Source organism: Tyto alba, unplaced genomic scaffold, assembly GCF_018691265.1.
Source record: "Tyto alba isolate M040663 unplaced genomic scaffold, T.alba_DEE_v4.0 Super-Scaffold_19, whole genome shotgun sequence".
Classification (NCBI taxonomy): Eukaryota; Metazoa; Chordata; class Aves; order Strigiformes; family Tytonidae; genus Tyto; species Tyto alba.
Window position 1 is genome coordinate 2006106 of NW_024881281.1, and position 21047 is coordinate 2027152.

Sequence of the window (21047 nt, forward strand, 5' to 3'; positions counted from 1 at the left end):
CCTTTTCCCCGGGCTGGGGTGTCCCCGCTTTGGGGGGGTGGGTGTGGAGGGGTCGGCACTGCTCGGTCCCCTCTGCCCCCACGGAGGCCTGACCCGCCACCACCCTGGGTTTCCCCAGCCGTGGGGGAGAAACAGCCCCAATTTGGGGTCTGGGGAGTGGGGGGAGGATCACACACGCACACTCAGCCCCCCCAGGCCATGGCTGTGCCTTCGGGGTCCAGCACCTCAGGCCCTGGGCAGCCCCAGCACGGAGCAGCCGTCCCCCCGGGGAAAAGCTGTTTGGGTTTTCAGCCTCCTCCACACCTTTTGAGCGTCCCAGGATCCCGGATTTTGGACCACCAGCCCCGTGCATGCCTCCGGTAAAGAAGAGGACGCACCACGCCTGCCCCAAGGGCTTGAACACGAGAGACGGATTCTAACAAAGCATCACTTCGACCGCAGATAGAAAGCAGCCGTCTCCGGTATCCAGCGCTACAGCGTCTGACAGCTTGCAGCCATACCACATAACAGCTCAGGACGGGAAGTGATCTCCTCTTACAAATTACAGGAGCCAATTTACACAGGGCAAACACTTCCCATTTCGCAGAGACCAGAGCGAGACCGCGAACGGCAGCGGGTCAGGGCCTCCGCTTCTCTCGTAGCTCTCCAAACCCTTCCGGACACGTTGCGGGGGGAATAGCACACCTCCGGGCACCCACGGCCGGTAAAAGCGGCTGGGAAGCACGGCTGTGGGTGCCGGACCCCGAGCAGGCGCTTGGGATGGTCCAAAGCTCTCGCGGGACGGCCCTCCGTGCAGAGGTTTTTCCCCACTCAATGGTTTCATCCGTGTCTGGCAGCTAAGCGGTCCTTAGCCTGGGTAAAAATCTGAAAGGCTTTGACAAGGAACACAGACATCAGTAAGAGTGAAAACGTTCGCGGCAAACCTTCGGCTTCCAGGGCGTACACGTGCCACAGCATTCGCTTTCCCAAAGTTAAATGCGGATCAGCATCTCTTCCCTGACACAGCGCCTTGCCGTGCACTTTGTTGACTGCAATCTCTTTTCCTAAGCCAGGCTTTGGGGGGAAAACAGGTGATGTTATCAAATGTCTTTACTGTCCTTTGGTATGGGTCTTAGCTGCTAATGACGCTAGGAAGTAAAAAGAAACGGGAATAGAAATACACAACTATGAGGAATTAAAATAGTGAATTTAATTCAGCCAGTTCCAACTAAATTGGCAATTCCCTGAAAAACAAACCTTGTGCAGAAAACAGAACACGTTTTTGTCTTGACAGCTGGTGAGAACAACTAAGTGAAGAGGCTAATGGAGTATTCCTGCCTTCTCTAAAAATCAAAAGGTTCCACACATTCTGAAAATGCCTCATTTTTTTCACTAATGGGTTGATTTTGGAGGTAGCTATTGGAAAGGCTCTGCAAGGAAAGCAGAGGTCTGCACTCTTAATACAAGCAGTAATTTCAGATGCCCACGTTGAAATGTTTTACACATACCTGGTTTTCGAAAAGCGTGTATGCTTCCTTAAAGAAAAACCCAGGGCTTTTAAAAATGGCTCAAATTAGCCCAGAAACCTAAAGAGCCAAAAAAATCTATTATTATTTTCAAAGATTCCTAAGCCCGGCTTCCCCAGCGGTCTTTACCTGGGCTTCAGGGAAATGCACTGTTCAACGAAACGATGCGACGTTAAGGCTCTCACCAGCCCACGATGAGGGAGCTAGCTGGACAGCCTGGCTCAGTTTTTCTTAGCACTGAAATACTTTTTCCAAACCAATACCAAAAAAGGTTCGTTTCTAGGTCAAGACCTCAGTACTAAATTTTAACCAGGGGTTGACAGTCAAATCTGAACACAGCTGTAAAATGGATTCGCGATAGCAGCTCAGACATTCTTTTTCTAATTAGAAAACAGTCATCGAGCCTTGCGCGTCTAAAGGTGAAAGCTATTTTTGACATAAAAATTAGCACGTAGTTCCTCTGTCATCCTTCAGTTGCTGCTCTGGAAGCTGTGAGCGAATGATCCAAAGATAAACAAGTATAAACACACTGAATTAAACAAATAGGTAGAAGGGGATCGAGTTCTAAGTTTTATTCTGCCTGACAATTAGAGAGGAAGAGAGTTATTGTTACACTTACTATTTATCCTAAAAAGCACCAGTAAAAAAAGGTCCACTTAAGCACTGAGACAGACCTCAAAAGCATTTAAAATCTTGGAAGTGCTTTTAATAGCTGCCTTTTGAAAATACTGTTAAATCTATTTTTGAGATGGATAAACTAAGCCACCGATAAAACAAGGCAGGAGTTTTCAGGAGGAGCCAGTGGTGAGAAAGTGTAGTCCACTTCTCGACAACTCGGCTCCCATACAGGGACCCTAAGTGGCAAGATAAAAAAATATCCCAGTACTGGATGGTTTTAAAAACCTGGGCATTCTTCAGATCCAAATTTTCCTTCCTTCCTTCCTTCTTAGGTGGGAATCTAACCCCGAGAGTCTTGAAAATTAACCCCAGGCAGTTTTCAAAATAGTCTCAGAGTGACCATTTCTAAAATAAATGTGAGCGAAGAGCGAGCAGAACTTGGAGGGCTTATCACCACCAGTAATGCCTCCCAGTAATCCCTCGGCAACCCCGGCCCCTTTATGTAACCCGGGATTGCTGCAGCTCAAACAGCTTATTGGGGTTTTGGTGTTTTTCTTTAAACCTCTTGTGGACAAATGCAAACACATTAAATACTTTTTTCTTCTGCTAAAGAGAAAGTTACTGTAAGAGGGGAAAAAAAAAAATCTTTTATTTGTGAACAACGGCAAATCGAATTTAACTCATATGCTGAGAATAACACACGTTTCTCTCTCTCATCTGTTATCTTGACTGAACAGCAATCTTCCCAATTTACAATACTCAGGTATAACTCTCCAACGGCAAGACATAAAAGGTCGAATCCCAAATTTCTCCTCACCCCAAGCACCCTCTGGAAGTGGTGGGCTCTTGCAAATAGAGAAAACAACGTGCCCAAGGTAAACCATTTATACAATTTCCTGGCAGCGCGGGTGGCTGTGCCATCATACTTACTTCCCCGTGGCCCGCTCCCCCGCAGTGCCTCGCCAGCACAGTGCCAGGCACCCGGAGGCTCTCCTTGCCCGGAGGACGAGTTTTCGTGCCATTGATCTGACTGTTGTGACTTTCCAGGGCACAAATCCTTCCAAGGCAAAATTCAACTTTAAAACTTTCAGTCGGTGCTAAGCCATTAACCTAATGCTGAATGCTTATGGAAACTTAAGTAGAAAAAAATAAAACCCCTATTGAACCACTTGCAATCGGAGACCTGAATGGGCTCGATATAAAACCCACTCAAATCAACGGCAGCAATAGGCTTCCCTGGATGTTGGACTAGATCCAGCTTAAAAGTTTCCATGTAATAAACTAGGCTAAGCGCATCAGCTGCATAGAAACTAACTCGGTGTAACAGGAGCATCTGTTCTTCACATCCACCATTTTCTTATAGTCTTAACTCCCCCAGTGCTGCGGTGACATGAGTTGCCACACAGATCACTCATCGCCGTCGCGCAACTACACGTCGTCTCCTGACAGCAGCTGGCCTTACTGCCCCGTTACACTGCGGACGAACCACCGGTTATGAGGTAGCATGCATGCCGTATAAACTTGACCAGGTAGCTTTCGTTTGTCAGAAAACAGCTTAATGTATTTCGTATGATGGCATTACAAAGTGAAATTAATGTCTGTATTGAGACAGCTGAGGAGCACACCTCGGAACCATTTATACACAGTACAAAGCAAATGTTTACCCAAGTACAAATGAAACAGGTTGACAATTAGCTAATGTAGCTTTGTGGACATAAACCAGGTACATTCGAGCAGAACCAACATAAAATAAAAAGGAAACAGCCCTTTTCCTATCCCACGCTAAGAGCACCATGGTTAGTGGTTTGGGAAGCCTCTGTCACGTTGAAAAATTTCCTTGCCGGTGTTTAATGTGTTTATTCTACTGCTACTCTGCTGGGATAAAAATAACATCAGCAGGGCACGCTAGCTGTACGGAGGACCCACTGTCAATACTACAGTAATTGACAACATACAATTAAGTCTCACACCTGTTTATTGTAAGTAATTCATAGATAACCACTTCTAGTACACATTTTCATATTGGCTTTTAATGCTTTTCTTTGTTTTAAGCTCAGGGACACCCAAACTTCATCTAAGGGTCATCTCTGCGATTTACCCAAATCCAGACCCGCTACACCTACCATGTCAAACCGGTGCAAGTTGGTATCGTTGCCACGGGTAACAGAGATGGCTTGGAAACTACACATCCCAACATGCAACGCCCCGCCAGCGCGGGCTGCTCTACGCTACGGGAGGAAGGAGTTCTGCCGGGCTGCGTTCGCCTCACATGCCTCGTTTTGGCCGCACCGGCCTAAGTCATGCAGCTGCCTGCACGCGATGCTCTACACAGTGCAAAAACGAAGACCTCTACACATCTGGAGTCAGAACAGTGGTAACAAAGTCATAGCTACATATTCTTCTCTACATTTTTGTTTATTGAGACAAACTAATTAAAAGGCACAAACATAGGGCATATGTTTACATGGACATTATAACAAACATATACATTAAAAGTGTAGGAATGTGTTTCCTTTCTGCTAAACAGAAAGTTCCTAAGCTTTTATATATACAAAAGTTGTACAATTTGATGTCCTAAAGTACAAAAGATCATTTATAAAATTATTTTACACTAAGCTCTATTTTTTTTTTTTGTTTGTTTTTGTTTTACTATGTAGTCCAAGCCCCTAGAACAGTTTCACGTAATGATACAGATACCTGTCACCTGAGCCAGCAGCCTGGCAATCACTGCTTGTACTGACACGGCAGGGTAGAAACGGAAGCAGTCCATTTTGACTAGTCAGTCCTGCTAGCACTCTGTGAAAATGCGCACACGCTAATCTCCATAGCTTTCAACTTCATTAAGATAAAAACATCTCAACTGTAATTTTATTTTTTTTTTTTTTTAATGTAGAGTCTTGGGTTTAGGGTGGTTGTTTTTTTTAAACAAAGTTTTAAAAACGTGAATATGTGACATGATAGTCTAAAAAGTATATCTGTTTCCCTAGATTTTGCTTTCTACTTTATGTACAGATAAACAGGTTAAGAAATAAAAAGCACATGTAGCTTAAACATGTGTGACCATTTGTGGAGAACTTCTGGGCTGGATAGTTCAAACCATCATCCCAGAACTCCCACAAACTGATAGAAATGTGTTAACACAATAGAAGAATAACGTAAAAATGATGATGTTTGCAAATATTTACAAAGTTGAACAGATTTGCACAACACTTGATTAAGAAATAGGGGAGAAATTAAAAGACGCTCTCTGCTTGTCCTGGAGGGGCATCCTACCTAGTTAGTGGTTAGAATAAAAACTGTATACAATTTAATATAAGACAAAACTTCTAGTGAACAACTAACACGTCTGTCCCCTGCTGTAACACCAGCAGGCTCTGATTGGGAGTCAGAGGGCATAAAAATCATACCCAGTGACTCCATAATCTTCCAGCTTAAAGCAGTATTTCTTAAGTTTCAAAGCACTCCTTTTGCTCCTAGATAAGAGTCCCATAGGGGTCTGACTGTTCAGAGACCATGTTTACATACATTGCGACTCCTCTTCTGTCAGCCATGGCTGTTTCTCACCAAACAGTAACAGTTTTTTTTTTTTTAAAAAATGTTGACTACAATGCTATATTCCCTTAGGGTAATATGTTGGGTAATATTTACATCTCCAAATATCAGGTCACAATCCCTATTATATGTTGAAGTTAGAATGATAAGTTATCATATGCTTTGCATATCAGAGCTGGTATCACCTTTCCCATAGGGAATGCTGCCTGAAATTATCATATTCCCAAAGGTAAAATGCATATTTTCTCCAAAATGCATTTTTTTTTTTTAAATGACAACATTGTAATGCATTTACTTATAATAAAAAAAAAAAAAAAAAAAAAAAACAAAACATCAACACAGACAAAGATTCTACACTAGCTCAGAAACAGTGGACTTAACGACTGGCAAATTAAAATTAGCCATCCACCCTGTTAAAGTTACAGAGGGGTCTTTGCTAGTGTTTAGATTAAAATAATTCTCTAAGTTATAATTTGGGGGATAAAACATAAAACTGTTTTTTAATGACCTTTTTTTTTAAAAAAAAAACCTCTGGCAAATAAGTATCTGCTCTAATTCATCATCAGTCAGCTAAAAGGTAAAACTTACTTTAAATGAAGTGCTCCAGTGAAACTCAAGTTTGAACCATATGAGCCAAATCAACAGGGGAAGATGCTACTATGGTCTCTGATGGTGCATGTTGCCCCAGTGTCTTAGTCTGAATTTATTATTAACTAAAACAAAACAAAACAAAACAAAACAAAACAAAAAAAACCCAACAAAAAAAAAAAAACCAACCAAACAAAACCCAAAAAAAGAACTGCTGGTAAGGATTCCATTTTAATCCTTTTTAATACTGTTTAGAAATTCTTTACCAGGGAGGAGACGTGGGCAAGGCCTGGGGCAGGAAAGGCATGCTCTCTACCGGTCTCATCGCTATATTTAACGGACCAGCTAACGTCATTGGTGTGGGGAGGTTCATGGGAGATGTTATAGTGACTGGATGCGCTATATTCACTGGAGCGGTTACTGGGGTAGGTAAATTGACTGGTGTGGTGAGCGTTAATGGAGATGTCATGGATAATGGACTTGTTATAGTTACAGGATGCCCTAGGTTCATCGGACTGGATATATTAACTGCACTTGATACATTTACTGGACTTCTCATGCTCATTGCAGCTGCCACTGTGACTGGGTTTGTGATAGTCCCAGAAGCCACAGAGGACGTTATATTGAATGGAGTAGTAAGAGTCACAGGCGTAGTAGCAGCAGTGGAGGTTTGGCACAAGTTAGCAGCTTCTAAAAATGAGACATAAAAAGACAAAAAGTTTTTAACACATAAAAAACCATGGACAAGATTTAAAAAAAACAAAAACAAAAACAAAAACAAAACCCAAACAAGAACAGATACAAATTCTGGAATAATTTTCTTTAGGAATTATTAGTAAGTTAAAACTGTTAACATTCTATAGCCTACAAGAAATACAAACTCTCATGCAGTTCATTTCAATTCAATATTTTTTTCCTGAGAAGTCAAGCGAGGTTGTCTTATAAAGAGGGTTTCGATGTTCATAAAAACAGTATCGTACAATCAAAAAAATCCTCCCAAGAGGAACATTATAAATAGAGGAGAGAGTGTACATACCGAATGGTACGTACTCTATAGCCTTCTCAAAGGTGAACTGACATTCTGTGAAGGTTTTAAAAAGTAGTTATTAGGGACTGATAAGCAAAGCTCGTTTCAATATTTACCTGCTTATTTCAGTCTTAATTATTAATACTAAATTGTTCCACTGATCACAGCACTTCTACTTAGCAATTTCCAAGGCTACCCGGTCAGTACATCTTTCAACCCCCATTATCTCCTCAGCTTTCACATAAGCTACAGCTCCACACCAAGTTGTTCTGTTTCCTGGGGTTTTTGGGTTGCTCGGCTTGCCTTTTTTTTTTTTTTTAACTTTCCTCTGCAGTCAGCAGGAATTAAGTGCCGAACTGGGCAGACCCAGGAGGCCAGTGCCCGGGCTTGCTGCCGGAGGGCTCCAGCGGGGCTGGGCCCGGGGGGAGCGGGCCCGGGGGGCCCGGGACGGCGGAGGGATCACTAGGCATCCATCAGCACCACCTGCCGGCTACCCATACTAGAAGGCTCCAAAAACAGAAGCGGGTCGGTGGACGCGGGGAAAGGGAAGGGATGACTGCTAGAGAAACCGACAAAAATATATTCTAGATCAACGTTACAGCACTTCTAAGTCGTGTCTTATTCCACATTTGTAGGGTAGGACACCAAGCTCAGTCTACACCCACGTTTCAGGAGGTAAGCCAGGAGCAAAGAGTCCACTCTTGCCACTCGGGCAATACAAATGTACCAAGACAGAGTTAACTTTGAAAGCAACATTAGCCCCATTCAAGGGTTACTGTTGGTTCTTCAAAGTCCATATCTAGGAGGGGTGGAAAGGGAGGGAAAGAGTGAAGAAAAAAAAAAAAAAAAAAAAAAGAAAAAAAAATTGTGAAAATAAATCATGTTAGACTAAAAAAAATCCCATCTAGTGTTGTAAAGCCAACGCAACAAGTGGCACTAGCACAGGAGAACCAGCATGGGAAGAGTAGCACGGAGGCATGGCACTGACTGCTCTAGCTTCACCTTCCGAGCACCGTCAGGGGCAAAGGCACATCCCACCCCCCGCCCCTTCCCCAGCTGAGTTAAGCTAATACCAATCTGTCAACACCTCTACCCACCCACCTCCCTCACCCACCATTCTGTCCAAACCCACTGTTCCTGTTAAAGCATATTCAATGACCTCAGTAAGAAAGGAAGGGAAGAGGGAACAAGACATAGGAAGGAGCAAGCGGAAAAAAAATTCTGAGATTTTTCTAAATCTGACATCCATTTGCTTTATCTATTTAGTGGCCTGATGATATATAAAGTTTCTGTTATCGCTACACTTTAACATGAATAAGCTGTTTCTACACTGTCTGATCACGGAATTCAATTCAAACTGGAATAACAGTCAAGGTGAAAGTAGCTAGCAGCCTAATACACAGACAAGACCTAGAAAAGAAAAAAAGATTGAAGAAACTGAAAGGAAGTTTAGGAGAAAAGAAAAAAAGGTGAGTCAAAACCACTTATTACTAAAAACAGCTAGAGAAACACGGTAAGTGGTCACTAAGTATTTCTTCTAAAACATGTAATCCACAAGAGTCACATGATAGGCATTAGAAATCAAACTGTTGTGAAAAGAATAAGCTGGCAGTAAACGGGAGGCTTTAAGCTACTACACTCCTAAGGACACTAAATTGAAGCAATCTATTCTTTACAAAACTGACACATTGACCAACAATAGGAAGCTATTCAACTCCAATTACAGTAGCACAGGTATTTGTAAGCTGTGAGCTAGCAATAATGAAAAGCACGATCACTTATTACGTTAATTTTGTAATGGAAAAAAAAAAAACAACGATAGAAGAATCAGTTCTATGAGTTCTAGAAAACTTTATGCAAAGGCAGTTATGTGATGATAAAGCGAATGGAATAAATTGGGAGGGAAAAGACGAAAGGGACACAGAAAGCACCCACATGCAAACTGGTGATGATGCAACGACAGAGGGTGTTGTATGTGTGTGTATATATATATATATATATGCACACAAGTTAACAACTGGTAAATATGCATAAACACAGCTAAAAACCACATGCATGTCAAAAGCAGAGTCTTGCCTTGGAGCAGACACAAACATCCCTTTATAATTGAGGACTGCTACGTACACATTCAAGCAGAGACCAAAGGGAAGCAAGTAATAAGGAGTTCATTTACAACAGTGTACTTTTGGCTGTGTTATCCTCCTGCTAGTTTTTAGCTACTACTTCTAACATTGCGAAATTTTCATGTAAGACATCCTTTTCTGACATCTTAAACTCCCTACATAACTGTAAACTCTAGTATCTTATAAAACCAAGACCATAAGTACTGTTTTGTTTTACCTTTCTTCCTTGCTTTGACAGCCTCTTCCCATAATCTCAGGGTCTCTACCTGCTTTCCAGGCCAACTTGTTACATGTTGCTGCTGCTGCTGCTGTTGCTGCTGTTGCTGTTGTTGTTGCTGTTGTTGTTGTTGCTGCTGTTGTTGTTGTTGCTGCTGTTGTTGTTGCTGCTGCTGTTGCTGCTTCTGATTGCTGGTCTCTTCACTCATGCATGCTATGCCAATCAAGTAAGAACACAAATTCACCTTGAAAAGTTACCATTTTCTGCTGAGATCACAAAGGCTTCTTCCATGAAGAGCGTGTGGAATCTCACAGGATTCCAAGAGCAAAAATCACAGAGGTGTTTAAAACAGTGTAATTAATTCTGTGTTTTATAAAACTACTTTTCCAAGGGCTAAAAAACAAATTGTATGTCAGGAATATCTGCTTTCACTGCCAAAAATGAACTTCCTTTCTGATTATTTTGTTTGTATTTTAGGAGTAATGAAATAAAAGACTACAATGAGACTCTAGAATTCAAGCTGGTTAGCTGATTCCACTTTTTCTAAACCTCAGCTCTTTAAAACCTCGGGTTTTTTTTTTTTAGAAAAAAAAAAAAGCCTTTCTACTTTTTATCTCAAGCATGACTTAAAATTTTCAGTTTACCATTACATCACAGAACAGCATATTACTACTCTCTGGCCACATTACAGCTCGTCATTTCCACCTCTAACAAATGCCTCAAGTGAACTGACTTAGCACCACCAAACTGCCTTGGGAAGCCAGGGCTGTAATCCTATACCTTGGAAAATATTTCGCATCCAAATTTCGTATTACGCTCAACAATCGGGCATTTTAGACATTCCTGGTACCTTCAAATTATCCAGAAGTAACAGGAACTGAAAAGATGCTCTAAGTCAATACTGTTTAAAAGGCTTGAAGGACAAAGTTTCCAAAGACGTTCCTTACTTCTCCCTCCTGATTCCTCTGAAAACCCATTTTCTATCACTAACCATGCGGGTTAACTGAAGTTACGGGTATTTTAATAGGAAAGATTTGAAAGTCAAGTCTTCGTTTGCGTACTAGGCACTCCCTAGGTTCAGGCTTCAGCACTTCCACAGAGTTTAAAACTAGAAGGAACTATTACAAACGTCTCGTTTGAACTCCTGCACACCACCAGTCAAATGCCAGTAATGCCCAAAACAGGGCTGGATTTAAATGCTTTTCTTGTCAGCTACTGCCAGAGGGAGGAATCACTGAGCCCCAGGGTCAAAGCTCAGAGAAAGCAGAGAAATCTTTCTCCTGATTTTGATGAGCTTTAGATGAAGCTTCAAACCTGAAACTTGGCAGATCTTAGCAGTTCTTAGATATTCTAAAATTTCCAGAATTATCTCTTGGACTTTTAGGCTGGGACAGTTCAGGAAGGAGCACTGGAGTTAAAGATGATAAAACCTGGGAACTCTTTTCTTCAAGAGATGGGTTTTTCTCACAAACTGCAGGGCACTCCTAGGGGATAAGAGCACAGTCTAGCAGCAAACCAATTCCACATATGCCAATTCTTGAGCTGAAGAAGATCCTGTTATCAGCTACCTATTTTTAATAGGTGTGAAAACCCAGACTGATGGGTATGATTTTGCATCTTAACGCAATCAAAGGCAATTCCCTTTGCAAACACATTGTTATTATAAATGTTTTTAAAACGTTCACCTACTTTTATTGATGCCTTGTTTACAGGTATTACAGTTGATACTTTGGCTCTGCCCGTGTGTCTTTAAGTGGCTGGTGATATATGCTGCACTCAGAAGTTTACCACAGATATTACACGATACCTTTCCTTCATGGCGCACCATGTGTGTCCGCAGTCTGTCTTTGGTGGCAAAGGCAGCAGTGCACGTCTATATGAAGGACAACAGTTACACTTGAAGTGCAGACAGCAGCAGTACAGTAAGAATTACATGCCCACTGTAAGCTATTTTACCTTGTGGGTGCAAACAGTATCCTAAGTATATTGACAACCTGAAATTTTACCTGTATTTATAGAGAAACCAAAATCAAACTACTGAACAGAGGTTGAAAATGGAAGTTGGCTTCTGAGACAATTAGGGCAAAAATCATACTCTATATTACTTGAGCTTTCATAAAATAGCAGGTTGCCTTACCTACCAAAGCAAGAGGTAACTTGTAAAAAAAGCCTAGAACAGGCAAAGCTGGGGGGTTTTGACACAATTTTTACTGTACAAATATGAACTTGATATCTTAAATTGCTCAATTATTTCTGTTCCCATCCAAATCAGAACAAGGAAACGAAACCTTTCTCTAACGCTATTCTTTTTACACAAGACTTTTATTTAATGTGATGAGTCACTAAAAAACGAGTTGGAACAAGCATGGGTATTCCAAGCAAAACAGTTAATTGTTCAAGGGCAGTCAAGTTATTTCTCTTACACTCAGTCATCAACTTACGACAACTTGTTTTCACCTTCCAGCAAAGTAACGGATCCAGAATCAACTATTCCAATCCATTTTAAATGGATATACTGAGAAACACATTTAATTTAAATATGCTGAGAAACACATTGCGCACATTACTCCAGTAATCAGCCCTGAGCTGAGGACGCTGTTACAATCCTACTGCTAAGTTAAGCGTATCATAAAACAGAGTACCTACGTTGTTCTCCAAGAGAGCAAAAAGCCTCTAATCTTCCTAAAAAAAGTAGCCACAGCATCCTTTTAAACTGCCACCACACTTACATCACAACTACAGTGCTGCTGGTATCTAAGGCGGATGCAACTTATTCTTAAACTTGCTTTTCAAAGAAAAGTAAAGGAGCAAATACAGTTCTGGAAAGTGTATTCACCCAAGATTCTAATGATACAATAAGGTACTGTTCTTAATAAATCATTTTAGCCCTTACTTGGCATTTGAAGGGTCTCTCTGTTGAGTGAACATGTTTAACGTGACAGCTTAAATGATCAGGCCTGCAAAAAAGAGGAACAGAGAAGAAAATGCATACTGTTACAAATACATAGTAAGGACACCTCGGATAGCGGTGCTGAACACTGCGCTGATGACCCCTCGCAGCCCACATCCCTCTGCATGGCAAGAATAAACACATTCCCCTTACCTAGGCAGTGGCTTTCAGCTAGAGTAAGTAACACATAGTTACGCTGAGACCCAACCTGCAGTTTAAAACTTAACCGTGTTCTTCTCACACACCAGAAAATGGTACGTTTGGTCGTACCTCGTGTAAAGGTGACAGATCAACAGCTCTAAAGGTTGAAGTTTTCTCTGTTGCAAGCACAGATATAAATACAGCCAGCAGCAATGCAAGCTCCCCCACAATGCTCTGTCAGTACGCCTCAACCTCGCTGCGAGACAAGGAGACGGTTTGCCTGCCGTGCCCCATTCGGTCACCGATCTTTGCAAAGGCTGGGGAAGGGGCTCCGTGGTCGCCACCGGTGACACGGACACGTGTCCTAGGGGACCCGGATGAGGTCGCGAAATCATTTCACAACACTCTCATAAAAGAGCGACCGCTTTTGGCCACTGCCAATCTGGCTCAGACCGAGACCCACGCCCTAGAGGTAAACAAGGCTCTTTATCCCCTCACCAATCTTCTAAGATGTCTGGTTCTCCTAGCCCCTCGCTATGATAGCTTAACCCTTCTTGGTTATGAAAAGCCAATACTTGAGCTCGCCTGGGATTTTCTACATGGTACCTCGAGAAGCCTTTTCCACAAACACCACAGGTGTATGGTTTCGTGATGCCACCTTCGTGAGACCTCACGTGGTAGGTCATGCGATCCTTTCTCTTGAAGCGCTGATTGCAAATTGGACATTCAAAGGGTTTTTCATCTGAGTGGGACAGCTTGTGCCGGTTGAGGTGGTAGACATCCCTGAAGGCCTTTCCGCACATCTCACAAGCGTGGTTCTTCTTAACGGGCTTGCTGGGCTTCTTCACCGTCTGAGTCACTGCCATAGCCGTTGCGCCGGCACTACTGCTGGGGTTGGTGGCAGAGGAAGACGTAGTGACCGTGGACAGGATGCCTGCGATAGTCGAAACCAATGAACTTCGGCTGTTGTCACCAGCGATGGTCGAGATAAGGGGCACCATTGTGGTGGGAGTTTTCTTTGGCCGTGACACTAACTTTATCCCTGTGTGGCAGGACTCGTGACGCCTCAAATGGTAGCTGTCCCTGAAAGCTTTGCTGCAGTAAGTGCACACAAAGGAGGTTTTAGGTTTTTCCTTTTTAATCCCAACAATAGCATCCTTTAACGTTTCTGGTGCAGGCTGAGGTTTCTGCGTTATTGGTAAGGGCAGAATCGGCTTCTGATCGGGTGGCTCAACAGCAGAGCTCAGGAGAGGCAACAAACTGTTCTGTGCTGCCTGCTGTTGGTGATGTGAGGCTTCGTGTGCCTAAAACCAAACAGTCACACTTAAATTCTATTGATGGGTGCTCACTCTGACACGGTGAGAACATTTACAAACTACAGGAAAGCACATTCTAGACCAAAAGCCATTGAAAGAACAACTGGAAAAGGTTACATAATTTTGTTTTTGGACAGGATAAACCACTCGCGCTTTAAATGCATTCGCTGTGCAGATTCTGTGGTAAGTGTAGGAAGGCACACATCATAACAATCAAATAATTATTAAGTTTCCGGAGGGCAACATTTCTTATGGAAAACAACTAGGTACATGTCAGATCTCTTACTAACACAGCGTTTGATCTTTACGTAACAGATAACTTGTTTTGCTAACGATCATATCAGATGCCACCTTGGGACTATCTTTGGAGCGTACGAATGCACTGATGGGAGCTGCAAAACACCGCCCCACCTTTAGGCCGAGCTTAGTGCACGTTGACAATTAAACTGCAGCCACAGAAAGCCAGGATGCGATAAGGTGTCTTATTTAAACAACGTGTTCATACCAGTGTGCGAGCACTGAAACCAAAGCAACTTGAATCGAGGGGTGTCTAAAGCCACATTTCTACATTTAGCAGGTTCCTGCTGCATTTATAACACTGACCACAGTGCTCTCTGCGTCTGGAAACTAGTAATAGCAGCAACATGTCATTTCTCCCTTCGTCAGCAGCTACTTTGTGATAGGAAGAGAAGCTAATCGATATGCACTGGCAGACACCTAGAGATGCGGGAGAACACAGTTTGGGGAGCAGGGAGGGTTGAAAAAAGGACCTGAAAGCTGTTTCAAAACAGCCAATACCAACTGACTCTGAACTCCGGAATCAGCGGGAGAAGCTGAAGGGAAGAGACAGAGGGGGACAACCCCCCCCCCCCTCCGCCCCGAGTGCCGCAGCCAGCGCCGCTTGGCTGAGCTGCAGCCTGTCCTACAGCGTGCTTGTGTTAGGAGCTGTTTATTCTAAGCCAGAAAACACTGTTACTCAAACTCATCCAGTCAGACTGGGACAAAACCCTAGCAGATACTATTTTAAAGTGGTTTAGAAACCACACAGACCAATTCAGCCTAATGGAGCATTAAAATAAATCGCTCTAGCACCTTAAGCCAGTTTAAGCGCATCTGTATTCAAGATGTGCCTCAGTCTCATCAGACCAGTTTTAAATCAGTCTCATTATTAACGCAATGTGCCAGGTCTGAAGCTGAGTTTGGGGAAACTTGTATTCCCATTAGGTCGGTACCACAAGCCTTCCAGGACTTCTTCCCTATGGTTTCCTTCACAAAATAACAAGAGTCGAGGCTGCGAGAGCCGAGTTAAAACGCTGTGCTGGCTCGCGATCCCCAACCTGTCTACTTCTACATGGGCTGAGGACGGACAGCGTTACGAAGCGTGCTCAGGCTAACACTCCTCCTACTTGAATCCACGCCACTGCGTCCTTTGGAGGAGTCAGTATTTCTAGAAGCTCACTTGGGGACTTCTTCTCAGCTGCATCCAGGCTCCAGGCCGCTTTGCCTCTCCCGACAGCAGCAGCGACTACAGCCACCTGGGTTGCAACTCGCCCTGGGCTGCGGGGGCGTCCCGCCTCCTCCTGCCATCGCACAAGCCCTGCATCGCTCCAGCCACTCATTTTTCAGGAGCGAGACGCCGGTGATCTTTGGATAAAAGCCACCGGTGGATACAAACACTAACCCACGTGGGTAGGAATACGTGCTCCCTAACACTGCGAGCCTATCTGACAGGAAAACAGCTCACGGGAGAGAGCCCGGATTCGGTACAAGAAACGGGAGACAAAACCTGCGGGAACCAGGCCAGCCTGTCCGTCTTTATCTGCGCGTTACGTCCCACCGGTGCGGAAGCTTGGGATGCAACAGGTAGGCTGAACATTGCCACACCGTGCCCGGCCACAGCAGCCACCTCAAACAACAGCTTAAGGGGCTGGTTTGCAGAAGTGCTCGCTGAAGGAGTCGAATGCAGAGCTCTCCTGGAGGCTACGCTGCTTAAATCAGCGCCCGGCCCAAGCTCTGGCATCTCCATTAAACTTTTGCCTGACTTCAGTGACAATTGTGGATTTTCAACCATTTATTTTCCGTGTTTTTAAAAGAGCCATTGAGACATCTACATCGCATAAAAAGAATAGAGTATGTACAATACACATCGAAAGTACAATATTAAGCAAGTTGGGTACTTAAATACAATTTTAATTTTAAAAAAATTCTGAAATGTTTTACAGCCAACTTTAAATAAGCATTAAACAATGTTGTTCAACTGCATCAGAAGACACTTAAGAGCACCTAAGGATAGCTCCAGAGATACAGTTTCAAAGGCAGAGCTAACAGATCGGATAATAGAGCCCAAATCCTTTGGACAAGGTTCAAACTCATGCAGTTTATGGATATTTTTAAGCCTTAAAGAATCGTCAGCACTTCAAGGTAATGATGCACTTATTCCTACGGAACCGAGAGAGACAGTGGACATAAAACAATGTATATTCATAAGGCTACAGGCTACGAAGCCACTGCTTATATAAGTCTGCTTATCTTGGTTCCCAGATAGCCAGTGTTATTAGCAGCGCTGTCTTTCTAACAACCCCTCTTTGCAACAAGCGGTATTCCTCAGTTTCTGAGGGCTGCCTGCATTAAAGCCTTTTAAAAAAGGATCAGGTAGTACTTTTTTTTTTTTTTTTTTTTTTTAAACTCGCTGTTCAAGAAGGGAAGACAGCACCTGCTGCATGCCTCTCGCAAGTCATTTTTATGCAGGCACAGACCACGGTTTTACTTGACCTAGCATTAATGTCAAGTCAACATTTTTGTGATATTTTGGTCACCTGGGACAGGCTCTCATGCAAAATACCCTCGTCCTATCACTACTTTTTTCTTTCCTGGGGGGCAGTAAACAAAAAAACCCTGCGATCCGTGACCCGGAGTGGTAGGATGTGGCACTGTGAACTTCCAATGCCAGAGGCTAAAATATTTTTGCGCTCCAGCCTTAATGTGAGAGCAACAAATTAGCATGAGTCATATCTTGAACACTCTGTTTGATGGATGATTCCTCCTCACATTAACAGATACAACTTTCACTTTCCCAGCAGATACTAAAAGTGGGTTTCAAAATACGCATTTCAGGGACTAATAAGATCCAAACAAGAACTGCTTATTCAGTATCACAATTGTTTCTTTTAAAAGAGATACAATGCATCAAAATGCCACCTAAACACAATCAAACATCTTTATTTGGACAGAGCAATTTACAGTCACATATCCCATTGCTAGCAAGACTAAAATTAAGACATTGCAACCTCCACTAAAAACATTTTGCTAAAAATTACAACTTTATACACCGCGTGTTAAACTGTCCCTTAGAAATCCTGTCACAGCTGAGACACAGACTTGGTAAAACTCCCCCTGCGAAGAATGAGCATGTATATTCAGTCACTTGCGTTTGTTATTTAACTGATTCCGGGGAGGGGGGCCGGGAGGGGCTTTTAAATCCACTTTTTGTTACTAGTTTTACCTAATCAGTTGGATCTTGGCTGACACGCTGCTGGTGAGAACGGGAAGAAGGAAAACTAAAAAGTCCCATCAGGAGTATCTTAACAGTGCTGGGTGCGTCAGGATGCTCGCACCCCAGTTGGTTGAACAAAATGACTCAAGAAACAATATTCAGCATTTAGTATGAGGTCTTAAAGCTTTATTATATGGGGGGAAAAAAAAAAAAAAAATTTCCACGTCACTTTCATGAAGACGATTCCAAGTCACAGATAGCTAAGTACGTTAGGAAAGTGAACTGCTGACTCCTTAATTAAAAGCAGCAAAGCCTACTCCTAAATCAAAGCATGACATCGCTATTTCAAAATTCAGTACCCTTCAAAAAAAAATAAAGATGGGCAGCAAGAAGCTGGACACGTACTTGAAAGTATTACTTGGCATTTCTTCCAGCGGTTGCTGCAATACCGTATTGCCAGCCTGCAAATAATTTCCCCTCGACAACTCTCATCTGCGAGCCTGAGAGGCAGGAAAGCGATAAAACGGCCCCAACTCGGAGGGAGATGGCCCTAAACTAAGGAGATTAACTTCTTAGCGTGAAGTTTCCTATGTGCGAATCACAACTGCCCACTAGAGTGAGAAATAATTCACAAGACCTCAGCCAAACGCGATGGCATCACCCGCATTCATCACGAAAAGGCGGAAAACCCAGCGCCCAGCTCCCGGTACCGGCTCCCGGAACATTCCCGGCGTGTTTTCGGAGGCAAGAGCACCCGAGCCAGTGACTCACCCCTCGGTACTTGCAAGGGAATAATTTTTCCTCTCTAAAGGAATGGTGCTCGCTCTTGGCGGATTTATTCATTCAACTCAGGTTTTCAAACTCGTGTCACGGGTTGGGTTTGGGTTTAATTCCGAGGAGGACAGTGAGTAAGCGAGTGACCGCCGCTGGGAATGTGCAAAGAGGATTATTTTACCTTGAGAAAGGTGATGTGTGGGGCTTTTTTTTTTTTTTTTTTTTTTTTTTTTTTTTTTTTGCTGCTGTTGCTGCAATTACACATGTTATGTTTTCAAGCTCAAAAAGAGCAGGAGGCATCAGAAAACAATCCGGCATGAAAGGGCTCAGCTCACAAAAGCATAGGGAGGATTTTTTTTTTTTTTTAATTTTTGTTTTTGGTAGCCCGGATTTTCTTCAGAATTACATAAACAGCGGTGTTTTTAAGTCCTTCTTTCGCAGACAGAAAGGGGGAAAATTGTGACTCAGTTGGCAAAGGGAGGGGTTGCACGCTCCACCGTCCCTATTCCTATTACCGTTAGCATTTCGCCAATTTTTACAGAAATCCAGCCCGCTCGCGTCCTATTTTAAAAGAAAACAAGCTCCCTCGTCACCCGGCCCCTGAGTCAGGCTGTTTAAAGACGGATTAATTTATTCTCCCAGACACGGTGTTTGTTGCATCGGGGTTTTGTTAGAGCTCGGTGGAAGGTTGGGTTGGTGGGGGTTTTTTTCCGTTTTTTTTTTTTTTTTTTTTTGTGGGGGGGGGGGGTGGTTGGTTTTCTTTTTGGCGGGGTGAGAGAAAAACAAACAAATAATAATAATTATTATTACTATTATAATAAAAAAGCTGTTTCGGGAAGGAAGGAAAAAAATTTTTTAAATTTAAAAAAAAAATAGAATAAACATTAGAGGGAGGATTGTTTGTCTGCTTTTTTGGGGTTTTTTTTTTTTTTTTTTTTGGCAAAAGGAAAAACGCTCCGGGGCGGCGGCGAAGCGCCGTGCGCGATCAGCCCCGGAGGAGGCGGGCGGGGAGAAAGTGCAGGAGGGAAAGGAGGGAAAGGAGCCGGCGGCGGGCGCGGGGCCGGAGCAGCCGCTGCCCCGGGAGGGCCGGGCCGGGCCCCGCCGCCGCCGCGGGCCGGGCCGGGGGAGGCGGGCGGGAGGCCGGGCGGCGGCGCTGAGTGACAGCCCCGGCCTAGCGGGGAGCCCGGCGGGCGGCCGCCCGCCCGCGGCCGCTGAGGGGAAAGAGGAGGGGGGGGGGGGGGGGGGGGGGGCGCGGGCAGCGCCGGCCGCCGCGGGGCCTCACCTGAAAGAGGAACGCGGTCCAGTTGGCCTCCATGGCGGGGGCGTCCCGGCCCTCGGCGGGCGGGCGGCGGCGGCGGCTCCGGCGGCGCGGTCCCCCCCCTCCCTCCCCCGGGCCCCAGCTACATGGAGCCGACAACAAAGCGGCGGCGGCGGCGGCGGCTCAACATGGCAGCGCCGAGCGGCCGCTTCCGCTAACCTCCGGGCTGCACCACTGCGGCCCAGAGGGGGGAGGCGGCGGAGCGGCGGCCCGGCGGGGCGGCGCGGGTCTCCACCGCCGCGGCGCCGCCCCCGCCGCTCCCCTCGCCTCGGAGCGGGCGGCGGAACCGGAGCGGAGCGGCGGAGCGGCGGGGCGAGCGGCGGGGCCGGGGCGGCGCGGCGGGCCGGCCGCCCCCCCCCCCCCCGCGGGGCTGGCAATGGGCCGGTCCCGGGCTTGGGGAAGCCGAGGCGAGCTGTGGCGAGAGAAGATGGAGGAGCGGGCGAGGTGTCCAGGGCCGCCGCCGCCTCCTCGCCGCGCCCCGCCGGGGGCCGCCCGCCGCCGCCCAGCCCGCCCGCCCTCCCCTTCTCCCCTCCCCGCCCGCCGCCGCCCCCGCCCGCCGCGCAGGGAGGGAGCCGCGGGGGCGGCGGGGGGCGGCTTCGCCCGCGGGTGCGGGCCGGCGGCCGCACATGCCGCCCCGCCCGCCGGCGGCAGCGCCGGGACCGGCGGGGGCGGGAGGGAAGCGGGGGGGGGGGGTGTGTTCGGGGCGGGAGGGGGTGTGTGTGTGTGTGTGTGGGGGGGGGGGGGTCGCCTGGCTCCATCCTTAACCCACTCACGGACCGTCCTCAACCCACCCGGGCGGCCGCTGCCGCCTTCACCGGGCTTGGCCCGGGGCTCCGCCGGTGCGGGGCTGCGGAAAGGCGGCGGGGGGGGGGGGGGGGGGCCGGTCCCTTCATTAGTACCCCGGAGCGGGGCTCCGCCATCCCCCCGCGGGCACGGAGATGCTCCCACTCGGGTTCCACCGGGCTCTGGGCTCGCGAGGCTGGGGGCCCCCCCACTCCCCCGGGCAGGCTTCCCCACACATGACAAAGTTGCAAACTGACCGGGTTTCCTTCTATCGAAAGCATCTTCAGCGCAGCACCTGAATGCAAATCAAAGCCACAAGCAATTAAGTATATACTTACCGTTAATTACGTGTTTACACACAGCAAGCACATCCCTGACAGGCGGCAGGACGGGGGGGGCCCCGAGCTTCCCCGCTGCTGCTCGCGCCTCCCCCCGGTGCTCTCGGGGGGGACGGGGAAGGGTGTGGGGGGCACAGGGTGGGTGCAGGGGTCCCTCGGGTGGCATCTGCGGGCAGTTCTGCCCTTTCTTCAGCAAACACGGCGGGGGAAAAACCGGGAGCGCGGCGGCTTAAACGCTGCTGCACCAGGGAGAGGGGTGTTTTAAAACCAGGCTGCTCACAAACAGGGACCATCTTCCCTGAGG

At 45.9% G+C, this 21047-nt stretch overlaps 1 protein-coding gene and 1 long non-coding RNA gene across 8 annotated transcripts; one reads left to right on the forward strand and one right to left on the reverse strand.

Moving 5' to 3' along the window:
- Positions 1-443: 443 nt before the first annotated feature.
- On the forward strand, positions 444-4792 carry LOC116964642. Of its 2 annotated transcripts, none has more exons than XR_006165215.1 (2): positions 444-3652; positions 4176-4792. It is a non-coding gene; the product is annotated as an uncharacterized LOC116964642 (long non-coding RNA). The 2 variants fall into 2 exon arrangements; XR_006165214.1 differs by having other exon boundaries at positions 444-3622.
- On the reverse strand, positions 3663-19878 carry VEZF1 (vascular endothelial zinc finger 1). Of its 6 annotated transcripts, XM_042791491.1 has the most exons (8): positions 19587-19878; positions 18302-18456; positions 13220-14025; positions 12524-12587; positions 11320-11503; positions 9631-9843; positions 7300-7344; positions 3663-6953 (listed from the first exon to the last, which is right to left on the reverse strand). In XM_042791491.1, exons 2-8 carry the CDS (start codon positions 18371-18373, stop codon positions 6526-6528), a joined length of 1812 nt encoding a protein of 603 aa, XP_042647425.1. In that variant the 5' UTR covers positions 18374-18456; positions 19587-19878; the 3' UTR covers positions 3663-6525. The 6 variants fall into 6 exon arrangements, with proteins under 6 accessions (XP_042647425.1, XP_042647426.1, XP_042647428.1 ...); XM_042791492.1 differs by lacking the exon at positions 18302-18456 and having other exon boundaries at positions 19587-19877; XM_042791494.1 differs by lacking the exon at positions 18302-18456 and having other exon boundaries at positions 13328-14025; positions 19587-19874.
- Between the last annotated feature and the right edge of the window lie 1169 nt (positions 19879-21047).

What these genes read in the sequence shown, in the direction of transcription:
- VEZF1 (XM_042791491.1), bottom strand. Translation starts at nt 18,373, where the DNA reads ATGAATAAATCCGCCAAGAGCGAGCACCATTCCTTTAGAGAGGAAAAA. An exon ending in CCAGACATCTTAGAAGATTG is followed by an intron (nt 12,588 to 13,219) that starts GTGAGGGGATAA and finishes TCTTTTTTGCAG; the next exon opens with GCCTGATCATTTAAGCTGTC. An exon ending in TGTCAAAGCAAGGAAGAAAG is followed by an intron (nt 7,345 to 9,630) that starts GTAAAACAAAAC and finishes AAACCTTCACAG; the next exon opens with AATGTCAGTTCACCTTTGAG.